The sequence below is a fragment of the Melozone crissalis genome, unplaced genomic scaffold (assembly GCF_028551555.1).
Source record: "Melozone crissalis strain CALT ecotype California unplaced genomic scaffold, PUWL_Pcris_2 ptg000016l_1, whole genome shotgun sequence".
Lineage (NCBI taxonomy): Eukaryota > Metazoa > Chordata > Aves > Passeriformes > Passerellidae > Melozone > Melozone crissalis.
This window is the reverse complement of record NW_026535794.1, coordinates 2585942-2608831: the sequence shown is the minus strand read 5'-3', so window position 1 is coordinate 2608831 and position 22890 is coordinate 2585942. Positions and strand designations below refer to the sequence as shown.

Genomic DNA, 22890 nt, shown 5'->3' with positions numbered 1-22890 from the left:
GCTGGAGGACCTGCAGTGGGTAAACCCGGGGCTGATCTCCTTGCAGGTCTCCAGAACGCCCCGAATCCCCTGCAGGGTGCGGCCCCACCATGTTCGGCTCCTCCCGGGGCGGGGTCCGGGGGGGCCAGGACCAGTTCAGCTGGGAGGATGTCAAGACAGACAAACAGCGTGAGAATTACCTGGGTAAGGGCGGATCCTGCTCCAGTCCCACCCTCCCTGTCCCCTCTGTGGTTTTGGGGCGCTGTGATGTTGAGGGGGGTCGCCGTTCCCCACAGGGAACTCCCTGATGGCGCCGGTGGGGCGGTGGCAGAAGGGCAAGGACCTGACCTGGTATGCCAAGGGCAAGAAGGACACGGGGCCCCCGTTATCCCGGGAGGAGGAGCTGGCTGCAGTCCGCCTGGCCGAGCAGGAGGCCATGATGGCAGCACTGTGAGTCCCCACCCTACAGAAACCCCAAAAACAGCAGGTGCGTGTCCCCACACACATATCGCCTATTCTTGTGTTTACAGGGGCTACAAGAGCTTGAAGAGGCAGCCCACAGGCCTCAGCAAAGAGGTAACAGAGGCACCACACATCCCCCCAGTGTCCCCTGGCTCTGATGTTGGGGACACACACAGGAGACTGTCCCCCCTCCCCACAGGACCTGGCTGAGGTGTGCAAGAGGGACGGCGGCGAGCGGGACGAGAAGGACGTGGATCGGGTGGTGGGGTTGGGCAGCTCCAGGTGAGGGCAGGGAAGGATCCCACACCAATTTCTGAACATTTTGTTTGATTTTAGTGTTTTTATGCCTTTTCCTGTGGTCTCTCTGCAGTGGCAGTGCTGGCAGGGTGATGCTCTCCAAGGAGGACAGAGAGGCTGCCAAGATGGGGCTCTCGGTCTTCACGGTACGGTGCCGGTCACGCTGTCCTTGGAAGGGTCAAAAATAGATGGGAAAAGGCAAAAAGCAGTGCCCCTCACCTGGAATATTTCATCTAAAAACCATCTGGGTATTGCAGCACAGACCTGCAGGAGTTTCCTGTGTCCTGTTGGCACAGGGGTCATTTGTGGGGCTTTCATTTGGAAGCAGCTGTTAAGGGTATTCTAATTTTTTCCCAAAAGTTAATTTAATTTTTTCCAAGTTTAATTTTTAAAGGGATAAAAGCCCTTTGTCTTGTTATTACAAGCTGTGGGCTCACGGGTTCACTCTGTATTTCCCCCCCTCTCCAACCCTAGCACCAGAGAGTCTCCAGCAGCCCAGACACATCTGTCTCTAAGAAGAAGCAGGAAAAGGAGGAGAAGGTGGAGGAGAAACGGTGAGGATTTTTCCCACTTTGGTGGGAAACCACCAGAAACACCCTAGCTTTTATGAGAAATATTTTACAAAATGTTTCCATGGCTCTGTTTGGCACTGGGCTTGTTTTGCATCTCTCTGAATCATCCCCAAAAGCCTCTGTGGGCTTCTCTTTGGCAAAGCAGGGATGTGGTGGGATGTGCCTGGAAAAAGGGATGGGGGTGAGCTTTTGGAGCCAGAGGGATGCACAGTGCAGGGATTCTCATTGCTTGATCCATCCTGCAGACCTGAGAGCAGCAAAAAATCCAAAAAGGAGAAGAAGAAGGAGAAAAAGAACAAGAAAAAGAAGAAACACAAGAAGGAGAAGAAGAAGGACAAGGAGAAGCATTCCAAGAAGGATGCTGCCCCATCATCCTCCGATTCTTCCCCGGATCGGGATGAGAGGTAGAGGCTGCCATCAGGATGCCCCGCTGGCATTTCCTGGCTTTCCAAAATCCCTTTTTCTCAACCAGAATCACCTTATTGGGGTCTCCTCTGTCATTGCTGTCCCCGCAGGCACCACCGCAGGAAATCGCCGCAGCACGGCCGGCGGCGGCACCGCACGGAATCCGGCACGGAATCCTCGAGCAGCGGCAGCGACCGGAGCCGGAGCCGGAGCAGGAGCCGGAGCCGGGACGGCCGCGGCCGCCACCCGTCCCCACGGAGGAAGGGCAGGAAGAGGAGCAGGACCCGCTCCCCCCCGGCCCGCGGGCCCCGGCAGCGCCACGACACCGACTCGGAGGGCTGAGAGCGAGCCTGGCGCTGTTTCAGGGACATCTTGCAGAGATTTCTATTTTTGAAGTGATTAAATTAAAAACGCCGCAGTCCCGCGGGTGCCGGGGCAGTGTGGCAAAGGGCATTAAGGGTGTGGTGCCAGCAGCCCCTTCCCTGCCCACCCAGGGGCAGCAGGGCCTGGGCACCCTTCTCCTCACTCCTAAAATCCAGGCAGGATTGAGGATGCTGCGGGTGAGGGGTGGTGCTGAAAATGCTGTGGATACCTCGTGTTTATGGATAGAGATTTCTGAAGATATTATTATATTATTGGTATTATGATGGGGTTTTGTCTTCTTTCTCTGCCCTTGAGTGCAGGGGCTGAAGAGTTTCTTTCTTTTAAAGTTTCCCTAAGTTCATCAGCTGCATGGATTGGAGTTTAAAGCCCATCTAGCTCCAGTCTAGGGACACCTTCCCCTGTCCCAACCTGGCCCTGGACACGTAAATAATTCCTCAGTTTACAGGGACAGAGTGGATGGGACCAGGTGTCTCCATAGGCTTTTCCTGGCCACAAACCCCAGGGAGCAGCAAACTCCATTGCCAACCCTCAGCATGTGATCATTGATGTTCTTGGCACACTGAAAGGGGAATTTCACACCAATAAATGGAAATATTGATCCCAGTGGAAAGGGGCAGTCCCGAGCAGCTCCGGAGCATCGCTGCCAAGCACAAGGGCCTCATTTGTGTAATTAATGATGCAACTGCAGACAGGGAGGGTTTGTGTGCCTTGGTGGACAAAAGCCCAGTGGCACCGTGCTCAGGAGCTCACAAAGCCCTTCTGTCCCAGCACTGGGAGATGCTGCAGAGCTGTCACAGCCCGTGTGATCCCACCTCACCCCAATGTGATGTTTGGGGTTGGCAGCCCCTTGGCACAAGGGCTGCTCCTGAGCCGTGCCAGGGATCCCCAGGGCACAGCTGGGCACTCCCTGGGCAGGAGCTCTGGCCCTGCTGGTGCTCACCATGCTGAGCTCGGGGTCACCTCCATGGGATTTCAGGATCCAAACTGGCTGGAGCCCCCTGGGAACATCCCACTGTGGGACAGCACAGCAAGCAGAGAAAAACCCCACAAAGCCCAGAGTGCTGCTCTTCCACGGGCTCCCACATCCCACCTTCAGTGCCAAGCTCTGGGCTGGAGGGGTGGCAGGGCTGGGCAGGGTGACACAGCACAGGGACAGGGTGTGGGTGTGCCCACAAGGACCAGGCACTGCTGGCCCAGCTCAGTTCAGCTCTCCTGGGCTTTCTCCTGCTCTCCCTGTTCCTGTCTCTCACTCAAACCAAGATCATTTGAGAAACACGGGAAACCAAAACTGAGGGGGCAGAGGGTAAAGGAGCCCAGCCCCATCCCTGCTCACCCCAAAGCCTCCCTGCCCAGCTGCTGCCAAGTCCCTGGGCCACTGGGCTTGAGCCACCTGGTGCCCAGCTGCTGGGTGGCCCAAACTCCAGGCTGAGAGCCTGGGACAGAGCAAAGGGCAGAGCACAGCACCCACAGCTCCGATAACATCACCACATTCCCCATTTTCCACAGCAAATCCTGCGTGCAGAGCAGCAGCATCCTAACCCAGCTGACCCTTCAAGCTCAATTCCCTCCCAGAACAGGAATAAAGAGCTGTCCTGCTCTATTAGGGATGTAAACATCCTGATTCACAGCCTGAAATTCCAAGGTGGATTCCTGACTTGCAGGAGGTTTGTGATCCCAGTTTGCCCAGTGCTATTCACCCTGTACTCCAGCCCCAGGTGTCCCCAGAGGGAATTTGCTCTCCAACCTGCAGGACAGACCTTTGATCCTCCAGCTTCCCAGTGCAATGGGGGATCTGCAGCTGCTGCAGCAGGAGAGCAGCCAGGAGCTGGCAGCAGCCTGAGCTGAGCACTGGGAGGGAGGAGAAGCTGCAGCTGCCAGGGAAGGCAGCAGGATCACCCAGAGGAGGAGGAGGAGCTCTGTCCCACATCCAGAGAACTGCAGAAAGGGAAAATGCAAAACAAACACTTAGGAAGGTGGAATTCCTTTTTCCCCCCTCACAAAACTGCTAATTGACAGATCTGTAATTAACTGGGACCAGCAGGAGGAACAACCCAAGAAGCTCAAGAGGCAACAAAGTGACTCCAGCAGAACCCAACAAACCCCAGCCACCATTTCACCTGCAGGCTTCCAACCGGCAATGATTCATTTCTTGGAAAACACAGATTTCCTCAAATTTTCATGCAAATTTTCATGGATCCTCTGCAGAAAGATGATACAAACCAACACGATACCAGTGCAAGTTTCATGAAACTTTTTATTCAACAAGTATTTAATTATGATTCTGCCAAGATGATCGAATGAACAGCAAGGCATAAAAAACATGAAATAGTTAAGAGATTTTTATTCTAATAGCTTTAATTACAGTGCTTGTTTGTCGAAATGAAAACTGAAAACAAGTATACAAAACAGTTGATTACTAGTTGTGTATTGAAAGCAATAAAGGTTTCCACAACACTAAATAAACCAGTTCTGATAGTTCCTCAAGTTAAAGTTTAACAGCTCCAGCTTCTTCAGTGTTTATCAAAATACAAAAGAAAAGTAAAGAGGTCTTTTTTTTATTTTTCTGATGGCAAATCTGAACCTTGCAGTATGAGGGATGCCAAGGGTTTTCACACATATACAGATATGGGATTGTTCCAAAATGGGATTGAATACTTGTAGAGTGGAATGACTCTCCAAACTCTCATGCTTTTTGTTGGTTTTATTTTTTCCCTAGACACTATACATAGATGTTTGGTGTTTTTCATGGCAATTCTTACGTTAAGTACAGTACTTTCTGCCTATAGAGCTTAGGACTAGGACAGGCTGTGCTTCCTGTGGAAAGGTTTTGCCTTCTGGAGTGGTTTAAGCACAAGAAAAGTACAAAACACTTTTTGACAAATATGACAGGCTAAAAATGTCGACTTCTGGAAATGATTCAAGTTCAATGGAAACGAGAAATCTCACCTGAACCAAAAGTCAGATGTTTAGCATGAGTCTGCAAAGCTCATCTAAACCAGGCCCAGCAAATCTTTGAACGGTTGTGAACGGAGATGAGCACAGACTACGAGCTACAGAAAGAGCCAGAGATCTACTAATTATGATCTGTTCATTAAGCAGATGAAGCTAATTGGGTGTCAGTCATTGCTTCACCCTCTCAAAAGAATCAAGAGTCACCACGTTAGAGCTGGAGCAGCAGAAGCGATGTCAAACGTTTGTGTGTTTTTAAGTGTTTTTACTTTTCCTTGTCTATTTAAAAAAATACAGAATTCAGGTTAAAAACCAACCACCAAAATGGATCTCACAGATCTCACAACCCAGCCAAGATGGAATCCAGCTCTACTGCACAAGGACCACTGGCAACCCTTAGTTATTAACCCACTGAATTCCCTTCCAGGTACTAAACAGTGACTCGATTCTTTACAATAAAAAAGCTGAGTAATATTGCATAGGAGTACCAGAAACTGCCTCATTGGAAACAAAAACTATTTACATTAAATAAGAAACCTAACTGTTTTCAGGCTTGTATTTGCCACATTTACAGCATGATGCAATATATACTGTGACAAAAAAGAAATGAAAACAGCTTCCGGCACTCAATACCACAAAGTAGCACAGTTTGCCACATTAGAGTAAAGCGAAGGGCGAGTAGGAGGAGATAAGAGGGAGGGTGGAAAAAGAGGGAAGAGGAAGGTTTATGGTTTCATTTCTGGTTTCTGAGCTGATTGGACAACCAGTCCAGTCCTTCATAGAGACCGTCTCCGCTAGTGGCACAGGTGGCCTGGATGTACCAGTTCCTGTGACGGAGGGAATGCAGTCCCAGTTTGTCTGTGATTTCTGCTGCATTCATGGCGTTCGGCAGGTCCTGGGGGAAGCAACAACAGTCACTCCCTGGCACACACATCTCTTATGGAAAACCCTTTCCTGACGATTTTCATCTCCTGAGAGGCCTCAGGAACAAAATGTAAACATTGATTATCTGCTGCTGTGGAATGCAACAGGTGCATCTGTGATTGGCCCATGTTGGATGTTTCTAATTAATGGCCAATCACAGTCAGCTGGCTCGGACAGAGAGCCGAGCCACAAACTTTTGTTATCATTCTTTGCTATTCTATTCTTAGCCAGCCTTCTGATGAAATCCTTTCTTCTATTCTTTTAGTATAGTTTTAATGTAATATATATAATAAAATAATAAATCAGCCTTCTGAAACATGGAGTCAGATCCTCACCTCTTCCCTTCCCTCATCCTCAGACCCCTGTGAGCACGGCCACAATTCCCCACTCCTCCATCACCAGCTTTAAAGTTAAGAGCTCTCAGAACTTCTCTTTCAGAAAACCCCATTGGATTACTGTGATATTCAAGCTATTTCCCCAACATTAACAAAAGCCTTTAAAGTTTAGCAACCCAGTCTAAATCAACATTATGGAATATTTGAATATGAGGGAAGCAACAACAGTCATTCCCTGTCACAGACATCCTTTATGGAAAATCCTTTCCTTAGGATTTTTCCTCCTGAGAGGCTGAGAAGCCTCAGGAACAAAATGTAAGCATTGATTATCTGCTGCTGTGGAATGCAACAGGTGCATCTGGGATTGGCCCATGTTGGATGTTTGTAATTAATGGCCAATCACAGCCCAGCTGGCTCGGACAGAGAGCCCGAGCCACAAACCTTTGTTATCATTCCTTCCTATTCTATTCTTAGCCAGCCTTCTGATGAAATCCTTTCTTCTATTCTTTTAGTACAGTTTTAATGTAATATATATCATTAAATAATCAATCAGCCTTCTGAAACATGGAGTCAGATCCTCACCTCTGCCCTCATCCTGGGACCCCTGTGAGCACGGTCACAATTCCCCACTCCTCCATCACCAGATTTAACATCATTAAAGAGCTCTCTGAATTTCTCTTTCAGAAAACCCCAGTGGATTACTGTGATATTCAAGCTATTTCCCCAACATTGACAAAAAACCTCAAAGGTTTAGAACCCAATCTAAATCAACATTATGGAATATTTTAATATTATCCAGCCATTTCCCCACTGCTCACAATTCCAAGTCCACATTCCAAAATTACTGGAGCATAATGAAAATTGTGTGAGAAGGACCTTAGGATTCTCAAAAACACTTGGAAGGCAAATGAACTGCTGGACCGTTCATCCAAGGTCTTTAAGGAACTACAACTCTGTTAAACCCACCTAATTCTAATATATTATATATGTGTTGCTGCAAATGAACACATATATAATTAAAAGTCCCAGTTTGTAAAATCTCCTAATGTGACTCTCTTGGCCAAGTCTATTTAGAAGGATGATCCTTTCAAATGAGAATTTGATCCATTTTTTCTCCCTTCAACATACCCAAATGGCCATTGACTCTGAGTTATTTATCATTACGCTGAAAATATGAAAACCAAGGTCAAGATCTGGCACTCACAAGGATGGTGGAAGTTTTCAAGGGTTCAGACAGACAGACAGACACCTTTTTTGGGCATACCTGTTTGTTAGCAAACACTAATAAAACAGCATCTCTGAGCTCATCTTCTGCCAACATTCTCATAAGCTCTTCTCTGGCCTCGTTCACACGTTCTCTGTCATTGCTGTCAACCACAAAAATCAGACCTAGAAATAAGCAAAAATAAACAAACTTGAAGTCTCATGTCAGAAAATCTGTTCTTGCTGAAAGCTGGTGAAAACTGGTGTTGGTTTGCATTTGTTTTTGCAGCTTGGGTATTCTTTCTACAAAACCACTTGGTATTTTCCAGGGAGCAGCAGCCCCTGAGATGCTGTGACAGGACTCAGACACACACACAAAAAGGCCCAGCAGTGACAGAAGTGACAAACTCCCAGTTCATGGGGCTGCAGAGCTTTAAGTAAAGACTCTGCTTTGAAGTGAGGGCAGAGCTGTGATGCTGACAGAAGAAAAAACTCCTGAGTCAGAAGGACAAGGAAGACTGGTTTGTGGAATCCTTGCCATCCCTCTTTGAACCTGCAGCGAGCAGCACACAAACACACCTTTCATAATAACAAATATTTCCATTCTCCTCCAAGAAACTTGCAAAACTAACTGAGTGAAGACAGCCAAAAGCTCTGTCAGCCCCAGGAGGGCTGGGCATGAGGAGGGGGCTCACTCACCTTGTGTGTTCTGGAAGTAGTGGCGCCACAGGGGCCTGATCTTGTCCTGACCGCCCACGTCCCACACTGTGAAGCTGATGTTCTTGTATTCTACTGTTTCCACATTGAAACCTAAAAAAAAGAGATTGTGGCACAAATCTCACTTAAATATAGCTGGTGTGATTAGCAGGGCACACTCTCAGATTGTTATCATTTAAAAAAGTTCATTTAAAATTGGAGTTCCTTTAAAGCAGCAGAATCCTGAGCTGAAGCTCTCGAAGCAAAAGCAGCTTGTGCTGCTCCCACCATCACCCCAATGGATAAATCTGTTACCTGAGCAGCTACAACAAACAAACTGTGTTGCCTTAAAAAAACCCCTAACAAACAAAAAAAAAACCCAAACAAGCAACCCCAACAAACAAAAAACCAACCCCAAAAAACCAAAAAAACCCCAAAAGAAACAAACTCCCCAAACAACAAAACCCTAAACAAAAAACCAACCCCAACTAAAAAATAAACTCCAAAGGAACCAAAAAACTAAACCCCAAAGCAACCAAAAAACTAAACCCCAAAGCAACCAAAAAACTAAACCCCAAAGCAACCAAAAAATAAACCTAAAGAAAGCAAAAAACCAACCCCAAAGAAACTTAAATCAAACCCCAAAGAAACCAAAAAGCGAACCCCAAAGAAACCAAAAAATAAGCCTCAAAGAAAGCAAAAAACAAACCCCACCCAAAGAAACAAAATTAAACTTTAAAGAAACCACAAACTCCTCCTGCAATCAACCAAACAAAACTCCCCAATCTCCCCTGGGTTTTCAGAACTGCAAATCTCAATACCTTCCAATAAAAAGAGAAAAAAGAAAAGGTGAACCCTCTGCTACTCAGTCTGACTGACAGGATGCCACCACAGCTGGGACACAAATTGCCTTTCTGTGGCACACAAAGGCTCATTCCCCAGGTGACTGATAGAGGGGAGTGAGAAAAGTGCCACAAAAGAGTCACAATCTCCTCCCATGGCAGAATATTTGGCTGTGCCACCTTCACACCACACCTTTAACAAGTTTGTTTTAACGGACAAGTCCTTCAATCAGCTGAGACCCAAATCTCCAAGCCATGAGTCAGAGAAAGACAAAACTCTTACCTATAGTAGGAATAGTAGTTACTATTTCACCAAGTTTAAGTTTGTATAGAATAGTTGTCTTTCCTGCAGCATCCAGGCCAACCATGAGGATCCGCATTTCTTTTTTGCCAAAAAGGCCTTTGAAGAGGTTAGCAAAAATATTTCCCATGGTTCAGATGTGTTCTCTCTGGCCAGTGAAGTCTGGAGGAAAAAAAGATCAGAGTATCACTCATGAGTTACCAACAGTTGTGAGAAGAATAACATAAAAAACCACAAAAATACCAAAGTAAGAGATAATGTGAATCATTTATAGACACCCCAACCACCACTGAATATTTTCCCTGTATTGAAGCAACACAAAAATGAACAGATGTGCTAAAACTCAGTGCTCATGAAATGACTCAGCTTTAAGTGCCTGAAATGCTTCAAATATTCTTTCAGAGATTTCAGCATTAATTGTTGTTCTCAAACTCTGGTTTGCAAAATTCATCCAGCTGACCACTTCAGGTACTTTGCTCCCCATTGTTATGGGACAGTTTATCTGCAGAAAAGTGTCACCATTAAACAAATTAAACAAACTTTTCCCAATTGACCTGCAGATAACACATTTCTGCTTAGCACAGCAATAGCTGGTCCTTCATTTGGGAAGGAAACTCTGAATACAGCTTGGATTTTCTCCTACTCAGAAGAGTTTCCTTCCTCTCCATCCCGAGGAAATGGTCTGTGAAGAGCACACAAACACAGAGCAGTTACTTCATTAACAGTGCAGGGAGAGCTTCTGGAGGAAACAAACCCACATTTAATCAAGTGAACTGCGGAGCATTAAGAGCCACATGAAAGGAGCAGTTCAGGGGTGAGCACTCCCCTCTCCCGCCTGTGACTGAGGTGATTCACATCAGCTGGAGCTTCCTGAAGGAGCCGCTCTGCTCTGCAGCCTCTCACACCTCCCTGTGCCCCCGGCACCTGACCCAGCCCAAATCCCCAAACTCACTCCTGCAAGGTCCCAGCAGGACTGAAACCCCAAATTTCCATCCACTGCTGTGCCTGGAGCTCAGACCCTGCACAGGGACAGCTCCACCTCCCTGAGCTGGGACAGCAGCTCTCAGGTGTCAGGGTAAGAAAAGACAGAACCCAACCGAAAATTCAACTTTCAGACCAGATGCACCAACAGCCAATACATTCAAAGCGTGAGTTTCCTGTAAACCAAACCAAATTTAAAGCATAGCATGAAGTTTGAATCATCTCTGGAAATATTCTGTATTTCATGATGAAGCAAAACACTCCCTAGAAAGAGAACAGAATATCTATACAGAATATCTATTTATTTATCTTTACAGAATATCTATTAATTTATCCTTACAGAATATCTATTCTATTTATCTTTACAGAATACCTATTTATTTATCTTTAGAGAATATATATTCTATTTATCTTTACAGAATATCTATTGATCTTTACAGAATATCCATTTATTGATGTTTACAGAATATCTATTGATTTATCCTTATAGAATACCTATTCTATTTATCTTCACAGAATATCTATTTATTTATCTTTACAGAATATCTATTGGTCTTTACAGAATATCTATTCATTGATCTTTACAGAATATCTATTGATCTTTACAGAATATCTATTCATTGATCTTTACAGAATATCTATTGATCTTTACAGAATATCTATTTATTGATCTTTACAGAATATCTATTTATTGATCTTTACAGAATACCTATTTATTTATCTTTACAGAATATCTATTTATTGATCTTTACAGAATACCTATTTATTTATCTTTACAGAATATCTATTTATTGATCTTTACAGAATACCTATTTATTTATCTTTACAGAATATCTATTTATTGATCTCTACAGAATATCTATTTATTGATCTTTACAGAATATCTATTTATTGATGTTTACAGAATATCCATTAATTTATCCTTATAGAATATATATTCTATTTATCTTCACAGAATATCTATTAATTTATCCTTATAGAATATCCATTCCATTTATCTTTACAGCATACCTATTTGTTTATCTCTACAGAATATCTATTAATTTATCCTTATAGAACATATATCCTATTTATCTGTACAAATACCTATTGAAGATCACTACAGCAGGATTTGGGCTGACAAGCACAGCACACCACCAAAGCTTTTTCCTTTCCCCACTGTGCCCAGTCTGAGGCCGGGCTGCCTCACCCTGCCCTGGGAGAGGCTCAGCAGCTCTGTCACTTTATGAGCTTTGCTGGACACAACTTTTAACCCAAAAGTTCAACTCTGTCCCATTGACCAAGCCCCGTGTGTGAGCACTCCCAGCTGCACAGGGAAGTTCAGAGTCCACTCCAGGCCGTCAATCCCCACACACCAACCGAGTCAAAGATTTGTTTATTTTGTAGGACTGAAGCTTTAAAACCCAACTCCTCTACAAACCAGACTGGGGATTAAAACCAAAGGGGAGGTTTCAAACTTCTATTATTCCACCATTTCCTTTTGTATTTCTGCACCACCACCGTGGATATCTCACCCCCACTGGAATTTATGAAGGCTGTATAAACAGGAAGGTTAATTAGGAAGCAGAGAAAACAGTTTTGCTGCAGTCCTGGTTTCTCCACAGCAGGAAATCTCCCGTCCCAGGGTGCTGCAGGGCAGGGAGGCTGCACAGCTTCCCTTTGTCTGGCTGCTCATGCCGCCTCTATCTCCTGCTTCATCTGGAAAGCAGCAGCCAGGCCTGGCCTGGGACCTTTCAGCAGAGCTCACAGAACCTGCCTGCAAGGGCTCCCACAGCCAGGGAGCCTCAGAAGGCTGCACAATGAACGCCTTTCTTTGCTTTGCACACGGTTAAAAGCATAATGGCTTTTATAATATCAGATGCTTGGACTGATCACAGTAATTAGTAAAAAGAGCAAAATCCTACAAAATCCTGTCATTTACATCCAGGAGAGCTCTGCACACACTGGAGAAGCCCAGGCTGCTGAACAAGCTGCTGGTACTTGGCACTACCAGCAGTGAATCCTGTTAGATCCTGGTTTTCCTGGCAGCTATTTCCAGGTCAAGCCTGCCCTTTGCCATTGAAGCTGCTTTTATACCACCAGCCTCCCTATTTTTACTTTTTGTAAAGATTAAGAAGTTAAGATCTATTTAAGCACTCGGTTTCCAGCTCCCCTCTTGTTCTCTTCCCCATCCCTGCTATCCAAACCGAGTCTGTAACTTTATTTGGTACTTCAGGGTAGGTGGCATTACAAAAAGTCACATTTATTTTTACAGGCAGCACAGTATAGTTTACAGCCCACTCCTGCAAGAAAAAGCATGTTTACAAGTTGATTAAAAAGTAGTTGAATCCTTGCTGTCTAAAGGAAGAAAAAAATCAGGAGAAATCCATCAAACCAACAAATTGTTTTGGTTCCCATCGGGGTTTTCTTGGATGGGGCTGGGGCAGGGTCCCTGAGCAGAAATTCCTGCTTTTCCCACAGGAAGGAACTCACACTCATGGTCTGTGCTGCTCCCTCTCTCCCTGCAGAGCCTCAGGAACCGCCTGGGTTAACTCAGCTCAGCTGAGGGATCACGGGACTGCTCCCTCTGCCTTTAATTCCCACCCCAGCCCATTGCTTGCACCACCAGAGCGTGCACGGCTTGAAAAGCCTTCCATTTTCTCATTTATCAAGCAAAAAAACCTGTTATCTTCCAGGCATTATCACCCCTTGTCTCACCAATACCTGTATTCCTCACTGAATTTAACTTCTGTTGGAGAATGGCTTAAAGAAAAAGGCCATGAAGACATACAATTGAGAGAAAAGTAAAAGGTAAAAGTAAAGCAGTTCCCAGGCTTAATTTTATAAATAATAAGGTTCTCAGACAGTCTTCCCATAACAAGCAAAGCACTCTGTCTGGGAAAAGCTGGCTCCCTGGGAACAGATGTGGTAGTTTTGGGAAACTCTGGTATCACAGTGGGAACTTTGGTTCTGTTTTTAATAAACAATTGTAGGTATTGTAAAACAAAAGGAGTGGTTAGAGTTTTCTCTGTTAGCCTATCATGAACTTGGATTTTGGAATATGCGTGAAGTTCGTTAACACTATTATTTAAAGTGGCTGATCGATCAATAAACCTCAGTTGATGCATTAAAGGATGGTCGTTCTCCCTTCATCTCAACAAACTTCCTCCTGAATGCTGTCAGTAATTTGCTCCAGCGATCCTTTCAGGAGCACAAGTTGGATAAAACTCCTGAAAACACAAAAGACTCCAATTTGTGAGCTGCTTGTAGTGCTCGAGCACATCTCAAAAGAGGGATGGATCCATCAGGCTGAGTGGGAACATCTGAGTGTGAAAGGGAATGATTGGAACGAACAGCACCGAGGATTTTCACAGAATCACAGAAGTTCAAGGCTGGAAGAGACCTATAAGATCATCAAGTCCAACCCGTGTTCTAACTATTCAACTAGATCATGGCAGCAAGTGCCACATCCAGTCTTTTTTTGAACTTCTCGAGGGATGATGACTCCACCACCTCACTGGGTAGATGATTCCAGTATCTGACCACTCTTTCTGTAAAATACTTCCTTCTTAATTCTAACCTGCATCTCCCTTGGTGCAGCTTGAGACTGTGTCCTCTTGTTCTGTCCGTTGTTGCCCGGAGAAAGAGACCGACCCCCAGCTCACCACAGCCACCCTTCAGGAAGTTGTAGAGAGTGATGAGGTCGCCCCTGAGTCTCCTTTTCTCCAGGCTAAACAGCCCCAGCTCCCTCAGTCGTTCTTCATATGGCTTGTGCTCCAAGCCCCTCACCAGCCTCATTGCCCTCCTCTGGACAGGCTCAAGCAACTCAGAACTGGATGCAATACTCCAAGTGAGGCCTCACCAGTGCTGCATTTTCACAGAGCTCTGTGTGGATTTTCCCTCAGCACCGCAGTGTCCATCTGTCTGTCTGTCTGTCCCTGCCCATGAGCACCTGAACACATTTCGCTCCCCCTGAGCAGCCTAAACCCGTCGGGCAGGTTGGGCCGAGGCACAATTTGTGCCGTGGGGAAACAGCCCCGCGTTTCAATGGGGAAGCTGCAGTTTCGTTTCGCGAAACAAAAGTGTTTCCAGCTGCCCGTTTTCTAGTAAGTGATACACTGAGAGGAGCCACGAGGAGAACAGGCAGCCTGCACAGGCAGCCTTGAGCAGAGAGGAGTTAAAAATGAATGAGAGTCTGCAACAGCAGCAGCCCGGGCTTGTTAAAGTGATACGGCCCATGAGGAAAAGCAGAATCTGCTTTTATTAATTGGAGGTGGTTAGAAAAAGAGCTCTGAGGGATAGCTCAGGGCCAAAGAGCACTAAACAATTCATCATGCTGCAGAATTTTATATTTAAATGCATTTAAATGCCATTTCATTCAGGCTGGTATCATGAGATGTCCAATGTGCTGCTTGACCTCCAAACTCCTTGGGTGAGCCTAGTTAACATCTCCACATGTGTATGACCAAAGAGAGCAAAAAAACTTTAAAATTCCCACAGAACCTCAGCTCTACACCTCTGGAAAAGTTAGAGAATAAACTTCCTTTAGACAGAAATTGTTCCATTTAAATTTCTTTAAACACACCAGAGCCAAAATGAGAGGATACCACATGCATTATTGCAAACTACACTGCAGTATAAAATCCATTTATTTCACTTCCACACACAGCACTTACCACACGAGGCTCCCACAGTGAATAAATAAAGCTCCAAACTCTGCAGATGTTAAAACCCAGCTGGCTGGGCCCATGATTTTGGGAATGTGAAAATCCCAGCAGCCACGAATACTGCAGGGGGTGGAACCAGCAGAGCTCCAAGGTCCCTTCCAACCCAAACCATTCCAGGATTTTATGGTGCTGATAAAATCAAGGGAAGTTCAAGCCTCTGTTCCTGCCCTGCCCAGCAGCTGGGACAGGACAGAGGGCATTTGCTGTCTCTGGGATATTTGGTGTCTCCATCCTGTGTAAATGCCATTTTTAAGGAGATAAACACCAATGGCACACACTGAGCTACACAGCTTCAATGTTAAATATTAAACACAGGTAAAACCCCCAAAAGCTGCAGGTTTACCAAAAATCTCCTTCCTGCACCCTGGCAAGTAAAACTGGCCTGTTTACAAAAGCAATGGATTCACTACCAAAATTCCATCTCAATTCAAAGGAAAATCTACTTGTTAGCTCCATGTCTAAACCAATCAGAAAAGCCCCAAATCCGTAATTCCTAACCAGGTATTAACATACAGGTTCTATCAGTCACAGGGAATAAAAATGGATCCATTTGTCATTTAGCAGAAATATTGATTTGAAATTCAGCCAGTTGGCCTGGATCATTCTTTCTCATTTATAACATTCTAGAATGTTTTAAATTAAATTATCAAGAGAAGCAAAATATTCACATAAGAAATCACCAAAGCAATGTGCAAATAAGAGGTGAGAATGAATTTTTTTAAAAACCCATGCAACTCCAACAGCTGTTAGCGGTGTAACATTCAAGAACAACTGGCAAATAATTTCAAGTGCAAATCTAACCCGACAGCTTGTTATTAACAATATAAAGTGTGATTTAAAGGAGAATGTGAGAAGAGATCCAACAAGAATAGAACTCTGCTAAAATTCAGGATTAATCCACAGCCCCAGAGTTTCACACCCCCACTCAGCAGGGAACAGCACTGATGAGTTCTCTCCAACTTGAAATAATTTCTTTACAGATTCAAGTGCTCTGTTACAGCAAATTTTGGAAACACCTCTTTATATATAGCCAGGGTGGCCCAACACTATCCCAGTACAGTTATATTCAACTATTTTTAGGAACTGTTTGCTGCCCTTGCACATCTGCTAAGCTGAGAGATGAAATCCACTCAAACCCGTTCACTTTGGGGCCTTCACACTGAAATTGAGCTGAGATAATTTTGATTTGAGCTCTTTGGGCCACATCAGCACGAGGAGGCATGGATTACATGTGAGGGAGCCAGCAGGCAGGCCGGCCCTTTGTTCACCAGGTGATTCACGACCCTGCACAAGCAGCTCTGCCATGAAGGCCATGGCAACAACAGCTCCTCATTAATATCAGCCCTCACTCCTTGATAAGTTTAATAATTAGAACCAGAGGAGTGTTAATTGGGGAGATCTACACTGACCACTGGCACCATTTTGCCCCAGTGTGAACTTGGCATGGAAAAGGTCCTGAAGGATCAGAACTGGTTATTTGAGGGGAAAAGCAGTGAAATCAAAGTTAAAGACACAGAACTGTTGGATTTGGCCACCAAAGGCTTGCAGGGATCAACTAAAAACGGTCCCAAAAGCAATGTGCATGTCCAAGGCAGGGGAGGACAAGGCAAGCACAGGTGAGACTCCAGGTGAGAGGAAATCTCCTTGTCCAGCAGCTGAACACCCCCCTGTCCACACACCTCACCCAAACAGGACATTCCCACATGCTGGAACATTCTCCTGACAGAACTGGGCTTGAAGTGGAAGAAAACACAAAACAATTTCACTTACAAGATCAAAACAAGGACAAAATGGGGAAAGCTCCCTTTGGGGCCATGCCTTTTCTCAGACATGAGAACAACTCACTCCTAAAACACCCAGAATGAAAAGAGTCAGGATCAGAGTGAGTTGCTTGACTTGATACTCAAACCCCAAATCAGAATTATTGCCTTATTCTCACCTTCAAGCAGGGAAAGCAAACTGCTGCTGTTTCACAACAAAACTTCCCATTATTTACAGATTTATACACTTGAGAGCACACAAACCAGCCCAGAGGGGACACAGGTGAGTGAGTTCCCTCACCCTTTCACCCAGTGCAATTATTCCAACAGGGAGAGCAGCCCAACAGGGCCCTCCAGCACTGCAGACAGAATCAGTGCCATCAAACCAACCCCAAAAACTTTCCTTGCACAGAACCCCTTTATCCACAAGGCTGTGTTCCTATTTTATTCCACTATAAACCTCATGAATAAAAGCAAAATAAAATATCTGAAAAAGGATAGGCTGGCAGGCAAAAAGCAGAGAGGGAGCTGCATCCATGCTGTCCCCACTCAGGAAATATTGTGGTGCCAAAATTGAAGTTGTGAACCCCAAGAATGGCCTTGGGGTTTCTGCTTTCTGCTCACCAGTTCAGCACTGGGTACACTGGTGTGAGAACTGGTGGGTACAGCGAATTTCTTTCCTTTAAGATAAGCAGTGCACAGTTAGGGTGGGTTTTTTTTTTTGGTTTTGAGGCTGAATTGTTCCTGAGCTCAAAATCTCCAATTTTAAGCCAAATATCCTGTTATTCATTCCTGGGAACTGGGCACTAAATCAACATTTCCAGTGCTAGCAGAAATGGCAAGAGCTCACGGGAGAGCTCCATCCAGCAATGACATTGGCTTTGGTTTGGGGGAAATGTCAAGGCAGAGCCTCTGTGAGGCAGAGGAGCAGGGGGTGAAGAAGAGCTGTCAGACACGAGGGTTTTATGAGAACTGAAACATCAGCAAAGCTCCAGCACAGCCCCTGCGACGTCTGCGTGCGTTCAAAATAAGAAATAAAATCGGAAAGGAAAAAAAATGCTGAATTACACAGAAAAAACAGCTGCTCTAGTAGGAAGCTGATTCTGAACTTCTTTACTCATCAGTTAAAGAAAGAAAGGGAATAGCAAAGGCTCTGTAGCATTCCAGGAGCAGAACTTCCAGGAGATTTCTAAAAAAAGAATCAGAACTATTTCTTTTCAGATAAAGTTAGCTCACGTTCACCAAATTTATCCAGTGAAAAGCAAGCTGGATGCTTGGGAAGGCTGCTGAAATCTTGCTTGAAAGCCCATCTTTATAAAGCAGAGAAAGAAAAGCCTCTGGGATGTGTAAAACTGGCTCTTTATATTTCACCACTGCCATTTCAGCTGCAATCCTGGGTTTGGAGTTTCTCCTCCTTCCACCGAATCAGTCATCGATGGCTCAGCTGATAATTATCTGTACGAACCTCGTGCAGAGTTTGGTGGATTCCCAGGAGCAGAACGCAGCCCCGACTCCCACACAGCTCGCAAAGCTGCGCCTGGTGCTCCCCCCGCTCGGCCAGCATGACTAACACTCACAGGGAGCCCTTCCACATTCCAGCTATTTCACAACCGAGGAAACGCTCCGAGAAACCCGTGCGAGCTCCTCCTCGGCCCATTTACACCCAGGGCTTTGGCTTTTAACAGGAATTTCCATCACAAACACAGAGCTCTTCTGAGGGGAGGGCGGCCCTGCTTTCGAGCCATTTGAATTCCCGATGTTCCGTCGGTGCAGGAGGCACCAGGGGACTTGGCAAAGCCGCGGAGTTGGAGTTGCAGAGGTTCAATCGAGGTGAGTTTCCTCACCCTTTCACCCAAAGCAATTATTCCAACAGGGAAAGCAGCCCAGCAGCACTGCAGACGTGTTTGTAGCAAAGAAAATCAGCGGCATCAAACCAACCCCCAAAACTTTCCTTGCAGAGAACCCCTTTATCCATACTCCTGTTTTATTCCATTATAAACCCCATGAATAAAAGCAAACCGGCAATCCTCCACTTCAGCCACACTTCCTTTTTTTCCCCCCAGAAGCGCTCTAAATCAGCAGCAAAAATAGCAAGAAAGATTGCCGAATGACCTTGGAAAAATCCACTTTGCCTCGAGTTTCTCCTCCCGGAAAATCAGGTTAATGGAATAACCTGCCAAGGGGTGCAAGACAGAGCTCAAAGTATTAAACAAATACTCGGAATTTTCGTTATTGACAAAGCCACAATTTCAACAGCAGACCTCTGGCCGGGACTGTAATCAACCTGCGGAATTTGCTTTGGCAGGAGCGGAGCGGCAGAGCCACAAGGTCAATGTCAAAAGCACCACAACAACATTTGGGGCAGTTTCTATGGCCAGGCTGAGTTTTGGTCCCGCTGTGCTATCACTCCACCACTTTATCAGCCCCGAAGTATCACGTTGGCCTCGCACAGAGGCACCATGGAGTATTTTCAGGCAGAATACAATATCCTTATCCTCCCACCGGGAGCTTCTGGGCCAAGGAAAGCTGATCTCCCACACCGCCCAACGCAAGGCGATGCACGGCAAACAAGAGTTGTTTGCTCCACGATAAAGCTCAACTCCTCTGCCCGGCAAAAAAAGCACCAAGTCAGCAGCCGAGGGCTTACAGAGAATCAACCTCTGCCCCAGCAGCTCCAGCCGAGGCTGCTTTCCCCCGCCCCACGAGGGTTTTAGAGGGAGAACACAAGGAGGAAACGCCGCTCCTTGCTCGGGCGGGGCAGGGGCCGGAATGAGCGAGTTTGGGGAAGGGAGGACGAACCCATCCCGTCGGATGCCATCGCTAGAGGGAGCGGAGAGGGGCCTTGTGCAGCTGCTGCCGAGTTGGAGCGATTCCCCTTTCCCAGCCCTGCCTATCCCGGATCCCGGCCCTTCCCACCCCATCCCACCCACGGGAGGGAAGCGAAAGGCCCGACCCCCCCCCCACCCCCGGCCCCACAGACGTGCAGGGGGGGACGGATCGGGCAGCGCCGCTCCTGGAGGGTCTGTGGGGGAAAAGGAATGAGTAAGGATGAGGTGGAGTGAGAAGGAATTAAAAGGAATGAGAAGGAAAAAAAGAGGAAAGAACAGCCCGGCCCCGCTGCCTCAGCGCCCGCCTCGCCTTAGCGCCAAGGCCGCGGGATGCGGGCGGGGGCGCGGCGAGGCGGAGGGGGGAAAAAAAGCTCGAAAGGAGGGAAGAAGGAGGTGTCGGCAAACCCACCGGCGTCGTCGGGAGGCGCGGGCCGTGGGTCTGGCTGCGCTCGGAGGGTCCCGCTCGGAGCCCGCTCGCCCCGGCCGCGATCCGCCCTGGAGCACAAGATGGCGGCGCGATGCGGCCACGTCAGTGCCCGCCCCGCGCGAGGCACCACGGGGAGGCGAGGAGGGAGCGGGGGGCGTGGCCAAACCGGGCTACCGCAGGGCTGGGATGCGCGGGGGGCGTGGCGTAGAGACGCAGTGGGCGTGGCCACGGCGAGAGTGACAGATCAGTTAGACCGGGGGCGTGGCCTGGAGCGAGTGGGCGTGGCTATAGCGGGAGTACCCACTGTGGAAGGCGCGGGGGCGTGGCCTGTGGGATGGCCACGCCCACTCTGCGGCGCGGGAGCGGAGCGGGAGCGGGGCCGGGATCCCGCGGGAATGGGATGGGATGGAATGGGATCAATGGGATGGGATGGGATGGGATCGGATCAATGGGATGGGGTTAGTCGGGACCGTGCCTGCCCTCCCTGCACAGCTCCCCTCCCTCTGCACTGTGCCCTCCCCTTTCCGTGCCCCGTTCTCCTTTCCCTGCGCTGTTCCCGCTTCCCTTCACCGTTCTTTCCCTGTTCCCCTTTCCCCGCAGCGCTCCTCCACCTTCTCTGCATCATTCCTTCCCCTTCCCTGCCCCATTCCCCTTTCCCTGCACCATTCCTCCCCTTTCCCTGCGCGGTTCTCCTTTTCCCGCTCTGTTCTCACTTCCCTGCACTCTTCCTTCCCCTGCATCCTTCCCCTTCCCTGCCCCGTTCCCCTTTGCCTGCACATTCCTTCACCTTCTCTGCACCATTCCTTCCCTCTTCCCTGCACTGTTCCCCCTTCCCCTCATCACTACCCCGTTCCCTGTATCATTCCCCTTTCCCTACATCGTTCCCCCTTTCCCTACATCGTTCCCCTTTCCTTGCACCATTCCTTAATCTCTGTGCCATTCCTTCCCTCTTCCCTGCACCGTTCCTCTCATCACTTCATCACTCCCCCTTTCCCGGCACCTTTCTCCTTTTCCTGCGCTGTTCCCACTTCCCTGCACCGTTCTTTCCTTGTTCCCTGCACCCCTCATCATTCCCCTTTTTCTGCCCCATTCCTCCTTTCCGTGCACCATTCCCCTTTCCTTACACCATTCCCCCCTTCCCTGCCCCATTCCCCCTGTCCCCCTTTCCTTACATCATTCCCACATTTCCCCCATTCCCACTTTCCTTACACCATTCCCTGCCCCATTCCCCATTCCCAAATCAACCAAAAATCCTATCTGAGCTCTCCCACCCTGGCTGCTTCTCCAGCCTCTCTGTGCCTCAGTTTCCCCACACAGGGAAAATTCCTTTCAATTATTTTTTTTACCTAAGCAATTAATTTTCATTATTTAAACTAATATTAATTCATTTTACCTCACACAGCACAGAGGGAACAGGTTAGCACAGCAGAATCTTAACTCCACATGGAAAGGAAATAATGCACATGGTTCCAAAAAGAGCATAATTCACATGGTTCCAAAAAGAGAATCATGCACCTGGTTCCAAAGCTCCAGAAGCTGGTGTAGAAACAACTGTGCACAATAAATTTAGGTTTATCTCCTTTCTGTTTTGGGTTAAATTTGAGATAAATCGAGGCAGTGTGCTGTCCCAGGCTAAATACTAAATCCTTTGTTAATGAGGAGCAGGAAGCCACCAAAACTGCTTATTTGCAGATTTCCCCCTGATGCTCATAGGAAATGAGTGCCTCAAAGACCTCCATCCCCTGTCCAATGGGGCTGAAATCACCCAGAATTACACAGAAGGCAGATGGGAGTGAGCCCAAAAGCTTCTTTTCCTTAAAAAATCAGGTCACACACAAGAGAGATGGCAGCAACAGGGCTGAGAGGTGCCAGGAGGCAAAATCATCCCTGGGCTCCTTCCAGGCAGGAACCACCCCCGGGCACAGCAGGTTTAAATTTGTATTATTATTTTGCTTTAAAAAGCCCCTAAATTGCATTAAATCTTCCCAAAGGGTCACTCAGCACCAGCAGCACCGATGGGCTGAGAAAGTGACAGCAAGGACAGGCTGAAAAATCAAATGAATCCTGTTTATCAGCTGGCTGAAATGGGGGTTGAGGAAGAGGAGAGCTGTTCCAGGGCACAGATTGGTGCCCACCTCAATGCCCAGGCATGGACAGATCCCATTGGCATCACAGATGTCCCTGACCCCTGGTTATCCCTGGATTTGGGACCTGTTTGGGACACAGCAGCCCCCAGGACCTGCTGTAAGAGAGACTGAGTTGAACCAAAAATACCCAGTGAGATTTAAGGAGGAAAAAGGAGATTTTGCACTTGCTCAGGGCTCCTGGGGAGGAGCTGCCTCTGTCCTTGCTGGATATTTTGGGTGAGCCCTGGGCCAGGAGCTGAGCTGGGAGGCTCTGTGTGTCTGTGACAGGAGGAAGCTGCTTCCAAATCAGCAGCAAAATCCCAAATAGAAATCCTTTCCTTAGGATTTTCCCTCCTGAGAAGCTGAGAGGCCTCAGGAACAAAATGCAAACATTGATTATCTGCTGCTGTGGAATGCAACAGGTACATCTGGGATTAGTCTCATGTTGGATGTTTCTAATTAATGGCCAATCACAGTCAGCTGGCTCAGACAGAGATCCCAAGCCACAAACCTTTGTTATCATTCCTTCCTATTCTATTCTTAGCCAGCCTTCTGATGAAACCTTTTCTTCTATTCTTTTAGTGTAGTTTTAATGTAATATGTATGATAAAATAATAAATCAGCCTTCTGAAACATGGAGTCAAATTCTCATCTCTCACCTCATCCTGGGGACCCTCACAAACACCACGGTTCCTCCTGTCCATCATGCAAGG

The 22890-nt window shown here is 47.0% G+C and overlaps 2 protein-coding genes across 2 annotated transcripts; one reads left to right on the top strand and one right to left on the bottom strand.

Annotated features, from left to right (window-relative positions):
* The first annotated feature begins 49 nt into the window (after positions 1 to 49).
* On the top strand, positions 50 to 2230 carry CUNH1orf35 (chromosome unknown C1orf35 homolog). Its single transcript, XM_054274276.1, has 8 exons — positions 50 to 183; positions 276 to 429; positions 510 to 555; positions 641 to 723; positions 812 to 884; positions 1213 to 1292; positions 1556 to 1714; positions 1826 to 2230. The coding sequence occupies exons 1-8, from the start codon at positions 90 to 92 to the stop codon at positions 2055 to 2057; spliced, it is 921 nt and encodes a 306-aa protein (XP_054130251.1). The 5' UTR covers positions 50 to 89; the 3' UTR covers positions 2058 to 2230.
* Positions 2231 to 4333: 2103 nt separating this feature from the next.
* On the bottom strand, positions 4334 to 20160 carry ARF1 (ADP ribosylation factor 1). Its single transcript, XM_054274278.1, has 5 exons — positions 20034 to 20160; positions 9332 to 9511; positions 8210 to 8320; positions 7572 to 7696; positions 4334 to 5943 (listed from the first exon to the last, which is right to left on the bottom strand). Exons 2-5 carry the CDS (start codon positions 9477 to 9479, stop codon positions 5782 to 5784), a joined length of 546 nt encoding a protein of 181 aa, XP_054130253.1. The 5' UTR covers positions 9480 to 9511; positions 20034 to 20160; the 3' UTR covers positions 4334 to 5781.
* Positions 20161 to 22890: the final 2730 nt, after the last annotated feature.